Below are 16,928 nucleotides of genomic sequence, written 5' to 3' on the forward strand. Positions count from 1 at the left end.
ACGGATCTCCCCCTCAAAGGAAGCTCCTGCAAGTATTTGCTAATGATGCCAAGATGAGAGTCAAGTGGGCGCTAGCAACTAAGAAAGAACAAGATATATGCATTTAGAAAATGATTAATCACAATTACTCTACCAGCCAAAGAGCCCTGAAAAATGGGATACCTAACAGCCTAAAGATTTCACCATCAATAATCGGAGTGCACCCTTGACTAAGGAGCCAATTCAGTAGAGGAGTTACAGAGGATCTGACGCCTCTCTTGTTGTGGTTGATTCTTGATCCAAAGATAGAGCAAACATTTTCCATAGCACACTGGAACTCCTACAGAGAGTTATCTTCATTACACAGCTATGAGCTAAGAAGCTTTATTGGTATGTGTGCATACTATGGACGCTTCATAGCAAAGTTCTCTCAAATAGCAGGACCATTACATGACTTAACAAAGAAAAACGTTGAGTATTCATGGACAGTTAAGGACCAAAGTTCTTTTGACAAGCTCAAAGAGAATATTACCTCCCAACCAGTACTTATGCTTCCGGATCTCTCAAAACATTTCAGGTCCAATGTGATGCTTGTGGTGATTGCCTTGAAGCAGTCTTGTTTCAAGAAGGGCATGCCATAGCATATGAGAGCCGAAGGCTCAATACGGATGAACGGGTCTTAGGCATTTATGAGAAAGAGCTGTTAGCTGTTCTACATGCCCTAGACACATGGAAGCACTATCTATTGGGGACTCCATTCATTTTACAAACAGACCATCAAAGTCTCAAGTACTTCATGACGCAAACAAAGCTTTCTAAAAAACAAATCAGGTGGGAAAATTTTCTTTCGCAATTTAATTTCCACATTTCTCACATTGCTGGTAAGCACAATCAAGTGGTTGATGCACTTTCACGACGACCAAAAGTTAATGTTGTGTCAATAGCAACTCACAATTATCTATCTTCTATGATAGATGAGTATGCTACTGACCCTGACTTTAAAGACATAATATCAGCCCTTGCTTTGGGGAAGAAAGAGGAACCATTCACCTTGCAGGATGGTTATCTTCTCCATGGCAATAGGCTATCTGTTACCCACTCCCTTCATGAGAAAGTCATGTATGAATCCCATGCTCCTCCCTATGTGGGGCATAAAGGCATTCAACCTACTCTTCGAGGAGTAGAGACATACTTTTATTGGCCTACCATGAAAGTGGACATACAAGAGTATGTTTCAAAATGTGTGGTATGTCAAAAGACCAAGTATGATAGAGGGAAGCAACCTGGATTACTCCAGCCATTGCCAATCCCTAATTCACCATGGGAGGGTATCCATGGATTTTATCTTTGGATTACCCAAGTCTATCCATCAGAATACGAGAATATGGACAATAGTCGACAGGTTTAGCAAGCAAGCACTCTTTATCCTTGTCAAGAAGACTATTAAGGCACACCAAATGGCAACTCTCTGCATATACCAGATTTTCAAACACCATGGATTACCAACATCCATCGTGTCAGATAGAGATCCTAGAATGACCAATAATTTTTGGAAAGGTCTCTTCGAAAATCTAGGTACAAGATTGAATTTCTCTTCGTCCTATCACCCACAAACGGATGGCCAAAGTGAGATAGTGAATCTTACAATTCTTGATCTATTAAAGACGTATGTTAGGGAAGTAGATCAATGCTCACAATGGGAAAAGTACTTACCTCTTGTAGAGTATGTGTATAATAATACTATCCATACTTCTATGGGAAAAGCACCTTTTGAAATCATAGAGGGAAGACCAAAAAGTCCCTTGCTACTTAAAGTACATGGGAAGATCTTCGCTGCCGATGAGTATAGCCGTGATCTGCAAGCATCTTTTCAAAAGATTAAGGAGGCTATATCCATCTCCCAACTAAGGCAAAAAGCTGTTGCTACTGACAAACAGAGAAGGGCCTTGACGTTCAAAGAAAATGATTGGGTCTTGCTTAAGTTTCCTAAGGCTCGATTGAGGCAAACGACTGGCAAAAATCCTACTGGCCATCGAAAGTATTATGCTAATCTAGCAAAAAGATATTATGGTCCTTTTCAAATTATGAAGCCAATCAATGAGATGGCTTATCAACTCAAGTTTCCTAACCATTGACTCATACACAATGTTTTTCATGTGAGCCTACTTAAGCCCTACAAAGGAGAGCCTCCAAATGAACCAATTATTGAAGACCCTCCCTAAATGGAAGACCAAGAAGAGGTGCTACAACCCAAAGCTATCCTTCGGCATGAAGACAAGGTACTACGACATGGTAAGATTATCCGATGGTATCTTATTAAGTTCAAAAATTATCCTTTTGAAGATGCTAGATGGATGCAAGGAATCCAGCTTAAGGATAGTATGAACCTTGTCAACGCTTACAATGCTACATTAGAGTAAGCAAATGTACGTGTTTCTTTTGAATGATCAATGTTTTTGTCTTATAGACTAATTCTCTCTTTATTGTGCATAAATTTAAGTAGTATGCATACTAAGAATCATGTTTGTGATGACGACGTCTCTCAAACACCGTGTAGAATTTGTCACTCTACTTGGGAGGATGAAATGGACTAAAGAGCAGACATGCTTGCGGCAGCTATGTCTCCCAAGCACCAAATGGATTAGTCATCCATCTTGGAATGATGTCGTAGGGTAAAAAGGGATCCTCTACACGCTAAGACAAATTGACTAATGACTATGGCTTTATCTCTTTTACCTCATAGTCGAGAACGACTATGATTTCAAGAGAGAGGTAATGTCATAAAATCTAATATCTAACCAACCCAAATGATTTTCTCATATTAAACTGATCATTTAATGTGGGATAATAAACGGGAACAAGGGTTAGAATATAGACATGTGCTTACAAATCTATCTCAACACGAGGCCAATGGTAAAGGGGTCCAAATGAGAGATGGTCTCTCAAAGAGCAAGGTTAACTAATGGAGCTTAAAAGAATAGGGTTAGCTTCATTAAATACCTCCAATGGTTAGTGTTAAAAGTCCTTTTAACTTAGGCAAGCTAGGGCTGAGCTTGAGGTGGGAACCCGACCTAAGCTTGAGGTGCTTGTCGTGCTTGATGACTAAGGTGCTTGAGGTGCTTGTCGTGCTTGATGACTAAGGTACTTGAGGTGCTTGTCATACTTAATGAGGAAGGTGCTTGAGAAGCTTCCCATGCATGGGGGGTAAGGTGCTTGAGTCAAAAAGAGACTCTACAAACTTAATGAGGAAGGTGCTTGAGAAGCTTCCCATGCATGGGGGGTAAGGTGCTTGAGTCAAAAAGAGACCCTACAAAGGAGGGGAAAATTCCCAAAGTTAGGGGAATCTTTGACTTAACCTCCCACTCACCCAAAGGGCACCCCTTTTCTCAAGGGGCACATGGGACACATGTGAGACTCTCCCTATGCTTAGCCACATGGTGTGCTTGAATGCTATTGGTTGGGCTAAAGAGGGGTCCAATGAGCTTCTAGTTCCATCCAACAAATATCTAGATATTTTCAAGCTCTCTCTCTCTAAGGGGTAAGGAGGACACCTGTCCAAAGACTACCCATGTACTTGAATGCATGCTGCATGTGATTGGCTAGGGGGAGAGGGGTCCAATGAGCTTGAAGCATGTGGAAAGGATAGAACTTGCCCCAAGCAAGCAAGGGGGGTACTAGGGGGGTATACACCACACACACACACTCATTTTGTGGATCATTCTCACTTGGTGAAAGTTGAGGAACTCCACCTCCTTCTCCAAGCTTGTGAGAAGTGAGAGCCTACACCAACACTCTTGGCTATGGAATGCAAATCCAACCAAGAGCCATGCTTCAATGCTTAAGCTTGACATCTTCTCCATCTTCATTACTATGCTATTATGTATACTGCAAGAAGAGTGATGATAAGTGAGGAACTATTTCTTTCTCCTATGGAATGTTTCTTCTTCCTCTTCTTTACCCTCATTCCCTGCTAGCTCTCTCCACCTTCGAAGGTGTTTGAGGCCTTGGGACTGAGGCTTGGGATAGGTAATGCTTTCTACAAAGTTTATGTTATGCTTGTGATGCATGAAACTTTCCATCTTCATTGCATCACCTAGGTCACAAGAAACACAAAGACTGTATTGTACCAAGTCTCTCTTGATGGGAGAAACTAAAATACAAATGCCTATAGGAGGGGGGACCGGCTCCATATGAATCCGGTCCTCAACTGTTGTCATGTTCTCTAAACTCTCTCTCTTGCAAAAGTAGTGTTCATGCCAAGTTAACTAAGTACCATGTTTATGTTGCTACCATCAATTAAGTTCACCTGCTATGCTCACAAAGTAATCTCACAAAGTGCTTCATCTAATTTCCTAATTCCGCTACTCTCAAAGTTCATAGGCCATTTCCGTTACATCAAAAGAGTTGATATTGGCTTCCAACTCTATGCAAACATTCAAAACAAGGGACACGTGCTCATCTCTTTTGTTATAAATAATTATAGGTGCATGAATCTTGGCATCAACTAAGGCATTTTGATGGTGGGAACCATGATACGGGGTGGCATCCAGGTAAGGCCCAAATGAATGTATTGATTTTGAGCACTCTAGTAGGACCTCCATGCTGCTCCAAACAACAATAACTAGACCATTAATTATACTTCAAGAAATATAACAGCAACAGACTCTTAATACACATCCATATCTTTTGAAAAAAAAAGTGTTAGTCAATAGTAACCAGATAATTAATTGTACATTAAGCAAAACATCACATTGCTATCCATTTACACGAAAGTAAGTGTGTGTGTGTGTGTGTGTGTGTGTGTGTGTGTGTGTGTGTGTGTGTGTGTGTGTGTGTGTGTGTGTGTGTGTGTGTGTGTGTGTGTGTGTGTGTGTGTGTGTGAGAGAGAGAGAGAGAGAGAGAGAGAGAGAGCGGATATTAGAAAGCAATTAAAGAAGTTTGCTAAATTGTTAAAGATAGACCAAAGTAATGTTTGAAATTGGTTTATATTTTCACTGTTGCACTATGTATCATTTTGAAATCTTGAAAATAGACTAAAAAGGGGTAGCTTTTGGGGATTTTAACTTGATTTATATTTTTAGAGAGAGAGAGAGAGATCCATACTACATTTTGAATCCAGACACAGAGAACAATTTTTTGACGTTTATTTTATATTTTGAAAGTGTCATAAAGAGAAATAGAGTAAATTACATGTAGCATTTTTTAATTGTTTTACAGGTTCTTAATAAGAGAGAGAGAGAGAGAGAGAGAGAGAGAGAGAGAGAGAGAGAGAGAGAGAGAGAGAAGATATTGCATGGTGTGAATCTTTATTTTTTTAAATATAGAGATAGAGAGATTAGATGATATCATAATTTTAGCTGTTTATCAAATTGAAGAAGAAGATAATATGAAGTAAACTCTGATCCCAGGAATACTCAGGTCACGTTATCGACCAAGTATTGCATAAATCACGCATATAAAAAACAATACAAGCCATGTAATAGGCAAACCAACAAATTTTTACAACATTTTTTGGCTGTGTTACCGACCAAATACTACAATATGCAAAAAATACAATATGCATTAGCGAACAACACCATGTTGTTGCATTACCAACAAGGTGCCACTCGAATCTAAGGGAACAAGAATTGTATACAAACATAATTTAGCCATGTTACCGATCATATACCTGCATTTGATAAAGGGAAGGGAAGGTGATATTGTCACCGATTAGTACCACTACGACGTGCCATACTTATCATAGGACACTATTCATGCTAGGAAATATGATGTAGCTAAATAGATATTTGAGTAGATTACTTAATGGAGAGAGATAGATTTCACATACAAGAGATTATAGAGTAGAGAGAAAGAGAGAGTACACACGATATACGTGGTTCACCCAATGTGGGCTACGTCCACGGGAAAGCAGTCACTCAATGGCTTTAGTACTTCAAAACAAGAAGTAGTTTACAAAGGGATTATACCATTAATAAATCTCCCGCCTTGCTTCACTCTCACCACCTCACACCCACCTTGTTGCATCAACTCCACACTATTGAAATGTGTGTAGAAATGGCCTCCTTTTATAGGCCAAAAGGGTTGCCCTCTCTCATGAGAGGCAGCCATGTGTAGCTGCCCTTGTGTAGACAAAGTCCAAATCGGACCCTCCAATCCGCCCATGTGTAGCTACCCTTGAGAAGACAAGTCCGCTTTTGAATTCGCCCACCGGCCATTGAATTCGGGCACCGGTCACCGATCATTGACTTCCGACTACCGGCCACCGGTCAACCGGCCAACCGACGAGTCGTTTTTCGACCAGTTTCCATCCACCATCCGGCCATAATATTCCGGTGAAGCACTCAAGATTGGCCGTGAAAATTTTGGCTTCCAGTGAGTGATTTTTATTTCCGGCGAGTGATTTTACTTCACGCACGATGGCTTCTCCTCATAATGGGGGCCTTACAAATGTGCGTTTTTACCATAGAAAATTACAAGGGGTAAATCAAGCTCCATACTTAACAATCTCCCACTTGGAGACTGATCTCCAAACCAAACCTATGACTGCTTTCCATCTTGGCTTCTTATCCTTGAATGCCGATTGAAGATGAGCAAAATCTCAACTTCTCCTTGTTGACCACCTTTGTAAACATGTCTGTAGGATTTTCACTTGTCTGCACCATTCCTAGCTTTAGCTGTCCCTCTTCCAAAAGAGTGCGTATGACGTGATATCTCACCTCAATGTGTTTTGTCCTTTGATGAAAGGTTGAGTTCTTTGCAAGATGGATAGCACTTTGGCTATCACTATAGAAGACATAATTGTCTTGTTTGAATCCAAGCTCTTCTAAGAATCTGTGAAGCCACATAATTTCTTTGCTTGCCTCCGTCATTGCGACATACTCTGCTTCTGTGGTAGAAAGTGAGACCACTTTCTGCAGCTTTGAAGCCCATCTTACTGCTGTGCTTTAAACTGTGAGACATAGCCAGTAGTGCTCCTTCGAGTATCTTTGTCACTTGCCATATCTGTATCAGCATACCCTTGGAAAATATCAGTTCCTCCAAAATACAAAGCATTTTTTGTTGTCCCTTTTAGATACCTAAGTATCCACTTCACAGCTTGCCAATGCTCTTTACCTAGGTTGTCCATGAACCTACTCACAACTCCCATTGCATGTGAAATATCTGGCCTTGTCTAGACCATAGCATACATTAGAGAACCTACCGCTGTAGCATATGGAACTTTAGACATATAGGCTATCTCCTCTTGTGTCTTTGGACACATATCCTTGGTTAGTTTAAACTGACCAGGCAAAGGTATAGAAACCGTTTTTGTATTTTGCATTGCAAACCTTTCTAGTACCTTCTTGATGTAATCCTCTTGAGATAGCTTTATTGTCTTCTTCGTCCTGTCCCTTGATATCTTCATACCAAGTATCCTCTTTGCAACACCTAAATCTTTCATTGAAAAAGATTTAAACAGATCCTCTTTTAGGTCTTTGATGTCCTGCATGTTACCACTTGCAATCAACATGTCATCAACATACAACATTAGGATGATGAACTCCCCATCTCCCAAATTCTTCGAGTAGACACAATGATCCGATTTGCATCTTGTGAATCCATGATCCAACATCCATCGATCAAACTTCAAGTACCATTGTCTTGATGCTTGCTTTAAACCATACAAGCTCTTCTTTAATCTGCAAACCATTTTCTCCTTACCCCTTACTTCATACCCCTTTGGTTGAAGCATGTAAATTTCCTCCTCTAAGTCACCGTGAGGGAATGCTGTATTTACATCCATCTGCTCGAGATTTAAATCATGAGCAGCCACAAGGCTTAAGACAAGTTTAACTCAGTTCATTTTTACAACAAGAGAAAATAATTTATTGAAGTCAATACCTTTCTTTTGAAAAAACCCTTTTACCACAAGCCTAGACTTGTACCTTTTTTTCCCACGTTCTTCTTCCTTCACCTTATACACCCATTTGTTCTGTAGTGACGTCTTACCTTTAGGCAACTCAACCAACTCCCATTTTTGGTTGGATGTAGTGAGTCCATCTCCACTTGCATGCTCTTTATCCGTTTTTCTTTGGATTCATGATGCATAGCTTCTTCGTATGATTCTGGCTCTCCAGAATCTGAGATCAAGAGATGGTTGAAGGAAGGAATGAACCTTTCTGGAGGTCACTTTCTCTTGTAGATCTTCATGGAATAGGTTGAGGCTCCTCATTTGGTTGACGTTTTTGCACATTGTCATCGTTTGCAGGCCTTGAGTCTTGACCATCCTCAAGCTCCATGTACTCATCAGTTGTTTCTTTTGTTTGTTTTTTTTCCAAGTAATCTTTGTACATATTTTGTTCGTTAAAAATTACATCCCTACTTCTAAAGATTAAACCATCTTCAGGATTCCATAGGCGATACCCAAAGTCACCTTCTCCATAGCCAATGAAGAAACACTTTTTGGACTTTGCATCTAGCTTTGACCTTAGACTTCTATCTATGTGCATGAAAGCCTTGCACGCAAACGCTTTGAGAAATGAATAGTTCACCAGTTTACCTGTCCACTCCTCCTCTAGAACTCCCTCATCCAATGCCGTTGAGGGTGATCAGTTGATTAAGTACACAGACGTACTTATTGCTTCCTCCCAAAGCTCAAGCGGTAGGCCTGCATGTAGTCGCATGCTTCGTGCTCACTGCATGATTGTCCTGTTCATCCTTTCTGAAATCCAATTTTGTTGAGGTATTCTTGGGGTTGTCCTTTGCCTCCTAATACCATTGCTAGCACAAAAGCTTTCAAAAGCTTGGCTGCATTATTCGCCTTCATTGTCGGATCTGAGGCACTTAACCTTGGTACCTGCTTCATTCTCCACAAACACTTTCCACCTTTGAAATATGGAAAACACATCGGACTTATTCTTCATGACATAAACCCATGTTTTTCTAGTTGCATCGTCTATGAATGTTACATAGTACAATGAGCCACCAAGTGATGGTGTACTTACAGGACCCCAAACATCAAAATGAACCAACTCACATTTTTTATTTTTTCATATATTTCCTGATTTTTGAAATTTTACCCTCTTTTGTTTACCATAAACACAATCTTCACACAACTCTAAGTCCACTTCTTTCAAACCTGGTAGAAGCTTCTTTGTTTGAAGGATTTGTATTCCTTTGGCACTCATATGCCCAAGCCGATAGTGCCACACCGCACTGTCGACTTCCGTAGCTATTGCACAAGTTGAAGATTGTGTGCTAACAGTACACAAGTAAAGTAGACCGACCTTTTCTCCCTTGGCAACCACCAAAGATCCCTTTGAGATCTTCCACCATTTGTTTTCGAATGCAATGTTGTGACCTTCATTGTCCAATTGTCCTGTAGAGATCAAATTTTTGCAAAGAGATGGAACATGCCTAGCATCTTTCAGCTTCCATTCATTTTTGTTAGCAGTTTTGACAGAAACTGTACCTTTGCTGACAATCTCACAAGCTTCATCATCTCCCAAGTATACATACCCAAAATTACCTTTGGTGTAATCTTGGAAATGTTGATTGTGTGGTGTCCCATGGAATGAAGCTCCGAAATCTACTATCCAGGAATTAGACACATTGTCTAATGAGAGAATTAAAGCATCTTGCTCTACTTTACCTGCCACATTGGCCTCCGATGTTGGCTTATTGTCTTGAGACTCTGTCTCCTTCTTCTTCTTGGACCAGCAATCCTTCTTGATGTGGCCCTTCTTGTCGCAGTTCCAACATTCAAGAACTGACTTTGTGCGTGACTTGTTGCGCCTTGAGCGATCACGACCCTTTTGGTCTTTAAACCTCTCCTTAGGCCTTCATTTTGTTTCCACAGACAATACAACACTTGATGATTCTCCTGTGCTTCTCCTTCGCATTTCCTCACTTAGGAGAACACCCACAACATCATCAAACTTAAGAGTATTTGTGCCAGAGATAGAGTTACTTACAGCCATCACAAGGTTGTCCCAACTATCCGGTAGAGACGATAGTATAAGTTGAGCTCGCACTTCATCATCAAAATTGATTTTCACTGATCGAAGTTGACTTATGTTTGTGTTAAAGTCATTTAGGTCTGAACCATTTTCTGTCATCTTTAGATTGAACAAGCGCTTCATGAGAAATACCTTATTGGATGCCAATGATTTCTTGTAGAAGTCATCAAGTGACTTCATCAAGTCCTCCGCGGTCTCCATTTTTGAAACGTTGAAGGCCACTGTTGACGCCAAGCTTAACCGGATTGTTTTCAGTGCCTTTCGATTAAGGATATTCCATGCTTCATCTGCCATTGTTGTGGGCTTCTTTGCAAGACCCCCTAGTGGTAAATAGAGGTCCTTCTGGTAGAGATAGTCTTCAATTTGCATCTTCCAATGTTGGCAGTTTTTGCCGTTGAACTTCTTAATCTTGAGCTTACCTTCCTCCGCCGTAACTCCCACTCAATTTAAGGAATCCTTTCCTTGAGGTAATCTAGTTACGAGCAAACCTTGCTCCGATACCAGTTGTTAGGAAATATGACGTAGCTAAATAGATATTTGAGTAGATTACTTAATGGAGAACGATAGATTTCACACACAAGAGATTACAGAGTAGAGAGGGAGAGAGAGAGAGAGAGAGTACACACGATATACGTGGTTCACCCAATGTGGGAAAGCAGCCACTCAATGGCTTTAGTACTTCAAAACAAGAAGTAGTTTACAAAGGGATTATACTCTTAATAGAGCTCCCGCCTTGCTTCACTCTCACCACCTCACACCCACCTTGTTGCATCAACTTCACACTATTGAAATGTGTGTAGAAATGGCCTCCTTTTATAGGCCAAAAGGGTTGCCCTCTCTCATGAGAGGCAACCATGTGTAGCCGCCCTTGTCAAGACAAAGTCCAAATCGGACCCTCCAATCCGCCCATGTGTAGCCGCCCTTGAGAAGACAAGTCCGCTTTTGAATTCGGCCACTGACCACTGACTACCGGCCAACCAACCAATCGTTTTTCGACCACTTTTCGACCGCCATCCAGCCATAATATTTCGACCAAGCCAATCTTGAGCTTGGCTTGAGACTGGTGGTGAAATTTTTGGTTTTCGGAGAGTGATTTTTATTTTCGGCGAGTGATTTTACTTCACTCACGATGACTTCTCCTCATAATGGGGGCCTTACAAATGTGCGTTTTTACCATAGAAAATTACAAGGGGTAAATCAGGCTCCATAACAATTCAGTCACATTACCGACCAAGTGTCCCATGATAAGCACCATTCTAAAGAACGGCCTTACACACGCATGCACCCCTCATGTAGCGGACTGCACACATCTAGCCGCGTACTGCGACTATGTGTAGCTGCTTGCACGAGCACACACACCCACTCACACACACACATACAAATCTCAATACATGTGAGTGAGAAGGTGGTCAGGAAATGTATACCAAAGGGCTCGCTATGCCAGCTATGTATAGAAATATGCAGCCCGTCGGGCTTACTGACGACCTTGGCAAACACCACGGGTATAGGAGATACTTGATGGGCCCGTCAGACTAATTTAAAACCCGGCAAGATCCTAAGTCACTCCAAACCGGCATTTTTGTGAACATGAGAAGTTGTTAACATGTTAATAACATGTTCACAAGTGTTATTACAAAAAAAAAAAAACTGTAATCACGTGATTATGAAATCCCTAAGATTCCATTGAAAACAACTCAGAGCTTTCCTGCCCTACAACATCTCCTACAACTTCCCAAATGGGAAGTAAGACGACTTTAAGATGCCCCGGATTTGATGTGCTTTGGCCAAGTTTCTTGGAGTCCAATTTTCCCGTAGGGAAAAGAAGAGCATTATAAGTGAGGGTGGTCAGAATCTCAAGCTCATAATTTGTCAAAACCACCTCCCAAGCTTCTTATTTTACTACATTCAAACCACAGAGGGAGATGACACTACCTTGGTCGACATGTATGTCCCGAATTTCTTCTCTTGAAATGCATTGATTGAGGGATACGCCCAACAAGGACTGTGCCACGAAGCTCTAGGTAGTGGTTTTTAGGATGCGAAACAAGGGGACTTCTCACACTACTACGTAGGACTCTAATACAAGCAACGATGATACTTTTAGACAAGAGCTACTGCCTTGATCAACATGTATGCTAAATGTTGTGTGCTTGAGAAGCTTTGTGTTTAGAATGTGGTCTCCTGGAACACACTGAGTGCGGGATATGCTCAACAACGGTAGGGCAGAAATTTCTGGGTTGTGAGGACATTTCTCCATATGCAAGCACCTATGCTTGCATCTTGAAGGCATGTGGTACTATGTAGAACTCTAATATAGGAAACATAATTCACAATTTATTTTTAGTTAGTGGTTGTTGAAACAAAATGTTGTGCTTGGCACTATGTGTATGCCAGATGTGGTGTACTTCAGAAAGCACAAAGAGTTCTTGAGAAGCACCATGTCCAGAATGTTAAAGTCTTAGAATGCATTGATTGCACGATATACCGAACAGGGGTGGGGCAAGAAACCTTTGGACTATTTTTGGCTGATGCGAAGAGAGCCCATCTCTCCAGGTGCAATCACATATGCTTGCATCTTGAAGGCATGTGGCAATTTGGGAAACGCTGAGATGGGAAAAACATTTCATGATGACATTGCTAGTCAGGGACTCTCGAAAAAAAATGTTATGCAAGCTCCTCAAAGCCACTTCGCATTTTTTGAAAACATCCTAGCAAGCCCTAGGATATTTTCAACAAATACGAAGCAACTTGAGGAGCTTTCTGTCTGGAATGTCATCTCTATGACGTAGAATATAAAGTTATCTCTATTTCTTTTTAATTTAAATCTCTCTTTAAATCAACCTCCTCTCTACAGATTGAGCGATTCTATTGTAGTGATTGCACCGGAGCTTATGAACTAAGAAATCATTATCACAATAAACCCTACACCGTCTATGACATAGAAGATAAAGTTTGCTCTGCTTCTCTTTAAGTTCAATATATATCTTACTTCTTTTGTATCGGTGTTAACTCTTGTTTTGTGTGTGACAGAAAGGATATATATTCACAACAGTGGACATTTCGTCTGCATAACCACGACTTCAACTCGACAACACTGCAAGTTCCGTTATCTGTATCCAATTCCCCATGCCTATGTGTTTGCTTGGCTCAACACATAAATCCTATGAGGCAGGGCACGGCTTCAGTTTCTTATAATTTTTGGAGAGACCACAATGTCAACTCTCAAACCATACTTTTATATGGCACTTATGCATGACGTGCAATGTATATTTAGCATTTTCACTTTACGCCTAACCACGAGACAAAATGTTTAACTATTCACATGGCTTTTATGTAGATTGATTCAAACACTGTCCTCCATTGGACGACACCTGTACACGATTACTAGTGCAATTCAATTTTTATAGTTTGTTGATGCTTTTTGTATTTTTTGTCAAAGCTTCCTTAAGTTTAGTTTAGCCACATGTTTTCCTCACTAGGGCATGCTCAATCTCGATCATCGAATCTATATATCAAATAGACTTGCACTTCTTTTCTCACAGTTTGGTAATTCAACTTGTGTATTGGAGTACTCAATGCACTCTGTATTGTTTATTTTCTTCCTAAGTGGTTTATGTGAAACTACGTATGTCCTTGCTTGGCAATGCATCTTATATATTACAACCCAATGTTCTCCTCTGCATAACCATTATGTAGCACGAGGACAACCCTTTATCCGATCGTTTTTCTCCTTAGATATGTTTTGCACGAGGTTAAGTGATCAATAGCCAAGACTCCTTGCTCCCTCGGACTGTGACAACCCATCTCTCTCTCTCTCTCTCTCTCTCTCTCTCTCTCTCTCTCTCTCTCTCTCTCTCTCTCTCTCTCTCTCTCTCTCTCTCTCTCTCTCCCCCCCCCCCTTAGGTTCTATGAGAAATATGACAAAAATTTGACTACGCTTGATTTAGAGTAATAAATACACATACAATTACTTTAAAAGTTCGTTAATGCCTGAAATTTGATCATTTTACAGACAACTATAGAGGTAATCAATCATCATATATGCAATCCTTTTTTAAATATGCTTCAGTGCTAGATGCTTGATGTTAATCTACATATATCCTGTTATGTTCTATAGCAACGTCCCCCAAGCAAGGCTAGCTCTATCTTTGTTCTCATATATATATATATATATATATATATATATATATATATATATATATATATATATATATATATATATATATAGACACCCACACACACACACAACTTAGTCACTCTCACTGTTTCACACCTCCATACTTGTGTTAATCAGTTGAATCACTTTCCTAGCAGAAGCCCTTCCCCCCCCCCCCCCCCCCCCCCCCCCCCGAAAAAACTTCTGACCGTCCTCTTGGTATGATTTTTTTTTTTATATATATATTTGATATCTGAATCCCGATTTGTGTATCTTATGCTCCCTTTCTTCCGACGTACTGATTGTATTTAGTGTTCTTTAGTTCTGTACTACTGTAATTGAGCGGGCATACTGATTACTTCGTTAGCATAGTACCCAATTTGAAATTCGTGGCCTCTCAGTAATCCAACGCTCAGTGCTACATCAAAATAAAAAAAAATCCCTTGCCAATGGCTTTTATTATGCCAAGTGCTCTTGACTCTTGCCTGCCTGCTTTTCGCTAGCGTAGTACCCAATTTGAAATCTGTGGCCTCTCAGTAATCCACGTGGCCTCTCAGTAATCCAGCACTCAGCGCTACATCAAAATAAAAAAAATTCCCTTGCCAATGGCTTTTATTATGCCAAGTGCTCTTGACCCTTGCCTGCCTGCTTTTCACGCGACGCTTTTCTGATCATCCGTTATAATAACATCAACACAAAATCAATGCATTTTCCGTGCTACACTTGCTTCTCGACCCCTAATTGCTTGTCACAAGTAAGTCTCTCTCTATCTCTCTCTCTCTAACATTAACATATACCCAATTTTCGTTTTGACTCTCTCTTTCACAAAGATGGACAAGAGAGACGGTGCCTGCTGCAGCTGAAGGGAGCTCTGTGTGTGTGTGTGTGTGTGTGTGTGTGTGTGTGTGTGTGTGTGTGTGTGTGTGTGTGTGTGTGTGTGTGTGTGTGTGTGTGTGTGTGTGTGTGTGTGTGTGTGTGTGTGTGTGTGTGTGTGTGTGTGTGTGTGAAGCAAAGCCGAAAACCATGGAAACGAAAGCACAGATAGAGTATAGCCTTTGTAGGCTGATGCACGCAGAGAAAGTGAGTGCAAATGGGTTCATTGTCGTCACAGAAGCCTGGAAGATGAGAATCCATTGCCACCGTTCTCGGCTGCTTCGTTGAAGGTTGCCTGATGCAGAGAAAGAAACATCTTTTGTAGGAGTCGATAGAGGCGGGGACTTGCTTGAGCTTGGGTGCGGGGGGTTTCCCTTGTTCGACCTCATGGACCCCAATATGGTGATGGAAAGCAATACAAAGAAGTTGGTCCGTGTTCGTTGTTTATTTAATTAAGTGCAGTTTATGCTAGTAATTACAGGTGGAATTTTCTCCTTCCAGAGAAAGTAAAAACGATGATTGAGGTTGTTGGAGAAGAATGTCGTGCTTGGCAATGCGTTGGTATACATGTATGCTAATTGTGGTGTACTTTGGAAAGCACAACAAGTTTTGGAAATCGCATCCCTGTCCTCTCAGTAACCCACGTGGCACACTCAGGAGCAATTCGATCTTCTCCACAAGCAGTTCACAAGCTACATAGCTTGTTGGCTAGTATGTATGTTAAGTGCGGTGCACTTGTCAGGGCACAACAAGTTGTGATGAGCTTCCAGTCTGGGATGTCGTCGATCGGACTGCAGTTATTGCAGGATATGCCCGACATGGGCAGGGTCACAAAGCTCTGGGCTGTTTTCATCGCTTGCGACGCGAGGGCCTGTCTCTGGATGTGGTCACCTATGCTTGTGCCTTGAAGGCATGCGATATTATTCAAGACGTTGATCTGGGTAAACAAATTCATGACGAGATTTCTAGTCAGAGGTTGTTGGAGAAGAATGTCGTCCTTGGCAATGCGTTGGTATACATGTATGCTGATTGTGGTGTATTTTGGAAAGCACAACAAGTTATGGACGAGCTTCCCAACCGAGATGTCATCTCTTGGACTACATTAATTGCAGTATATGCCCAACAAGGCCAGGGCCAGGAAGCTTGGAATTGTTTCCATTGTATGCGAAGTGAGGGTTTCTCTCCAGATGCAGTCACCTATGCTTGCATTATGAAGGCATGTGGCATTATGTGAGACATTGTATGGGCAAACAAATTCACGATGAGATTGTCAATTAGGGGCTGTTGCAAAGAACTGTCATGCTTGGCAATGATTTGGTTGACATGTATGCCAAGTGTGGTGTACTTTTGAAAGCTCAACAAGTTCTTGACGAGCTTCCTGATCGAGATGCAGTCTCTTGGAATGCATTGATTGCAGTTTATGCCCAATAGGGGCAGGGCCAAGAAGCATTGGGATGTTTCCAGCGGATGCAAAGCGAGGGCTTCTCTCCAGATGCAGTCACCTATGCTTGCATTTTGAAGGCATGTGGCACTTTGAAAGACGTCGACACAGGAAAACAAATTCATGATGAGCTTGTTAGTCGGGGACTGTTCAACAAAAATGTCGTGCTTGGTAATGCTTTGGTTGACATGTATGCCAAGTGTAGTGTACTTTCCGAAGCACAACAAGTTCTTGACGAGCTTTATGTCCGGGATGCAGTCTCTTCGAATGCATTGATTGCGAGATATGCCCAACAAGATCAGGGCCAGGAAGTGCTTGGCTATTTTCATCAAATGCAAAGTGCCTTTCACAGTTGAGCACCATCGTTCTTGCTTCCACCATATTTGGACGTATGAAGCGACGAGTGAATTTTGATAGGTTGAATTGACACAAGCTGAAATATAAAAATTCCCGCTTCTTCCTAAAGTTCCTCCACCCAAAT

The 16,928-nt window shown here is 41.2% G+C and overlaps 1 protein-coding gene across 1 annotated transcript; it reads left to right on the plus strand.

Moving 5' to 3' along the window:
* Positions 1–15,156: 15,156 nt before the first annotated feature.
* LOC147464148 (pentatricopeptide repeat-containing protein At4g30700-like) lies at positions 15,157–16,240 on the plus strand. The gene is made up of 3 exons (XM_086498257.1): positions 15,157–15,227; positions 15,297–15,435; positions 15,749–16,240. The coding sequence occupies exons 1-3, from the start codon at positions 15,157–15,159 to the stop codon at positions 16,238–16,240; spliced, it is 702 nt and encodes a 233-aa protein (XP_086354383.1).
* The last annotated feature ends 688 nt before the right edge of the window (positions 16,241–16,928 follow it).

The sequence above is a fragment of the Adiantum capillus-veneris genome, chromosome 2, assembly GCF_014529385.1.
Source record: "Adiantum capillus-veneris isolate H3 chromosome 2, ASM1452938v2, whole genome shotgun sequence".
Taxonomy (NCBI): Eukaryota; Viridiplantae; Streptophyta; class Polypodiopsida; order Polypodiales; family Pteridaceae; genus Adiantum; species Adiantum capillus-veneris.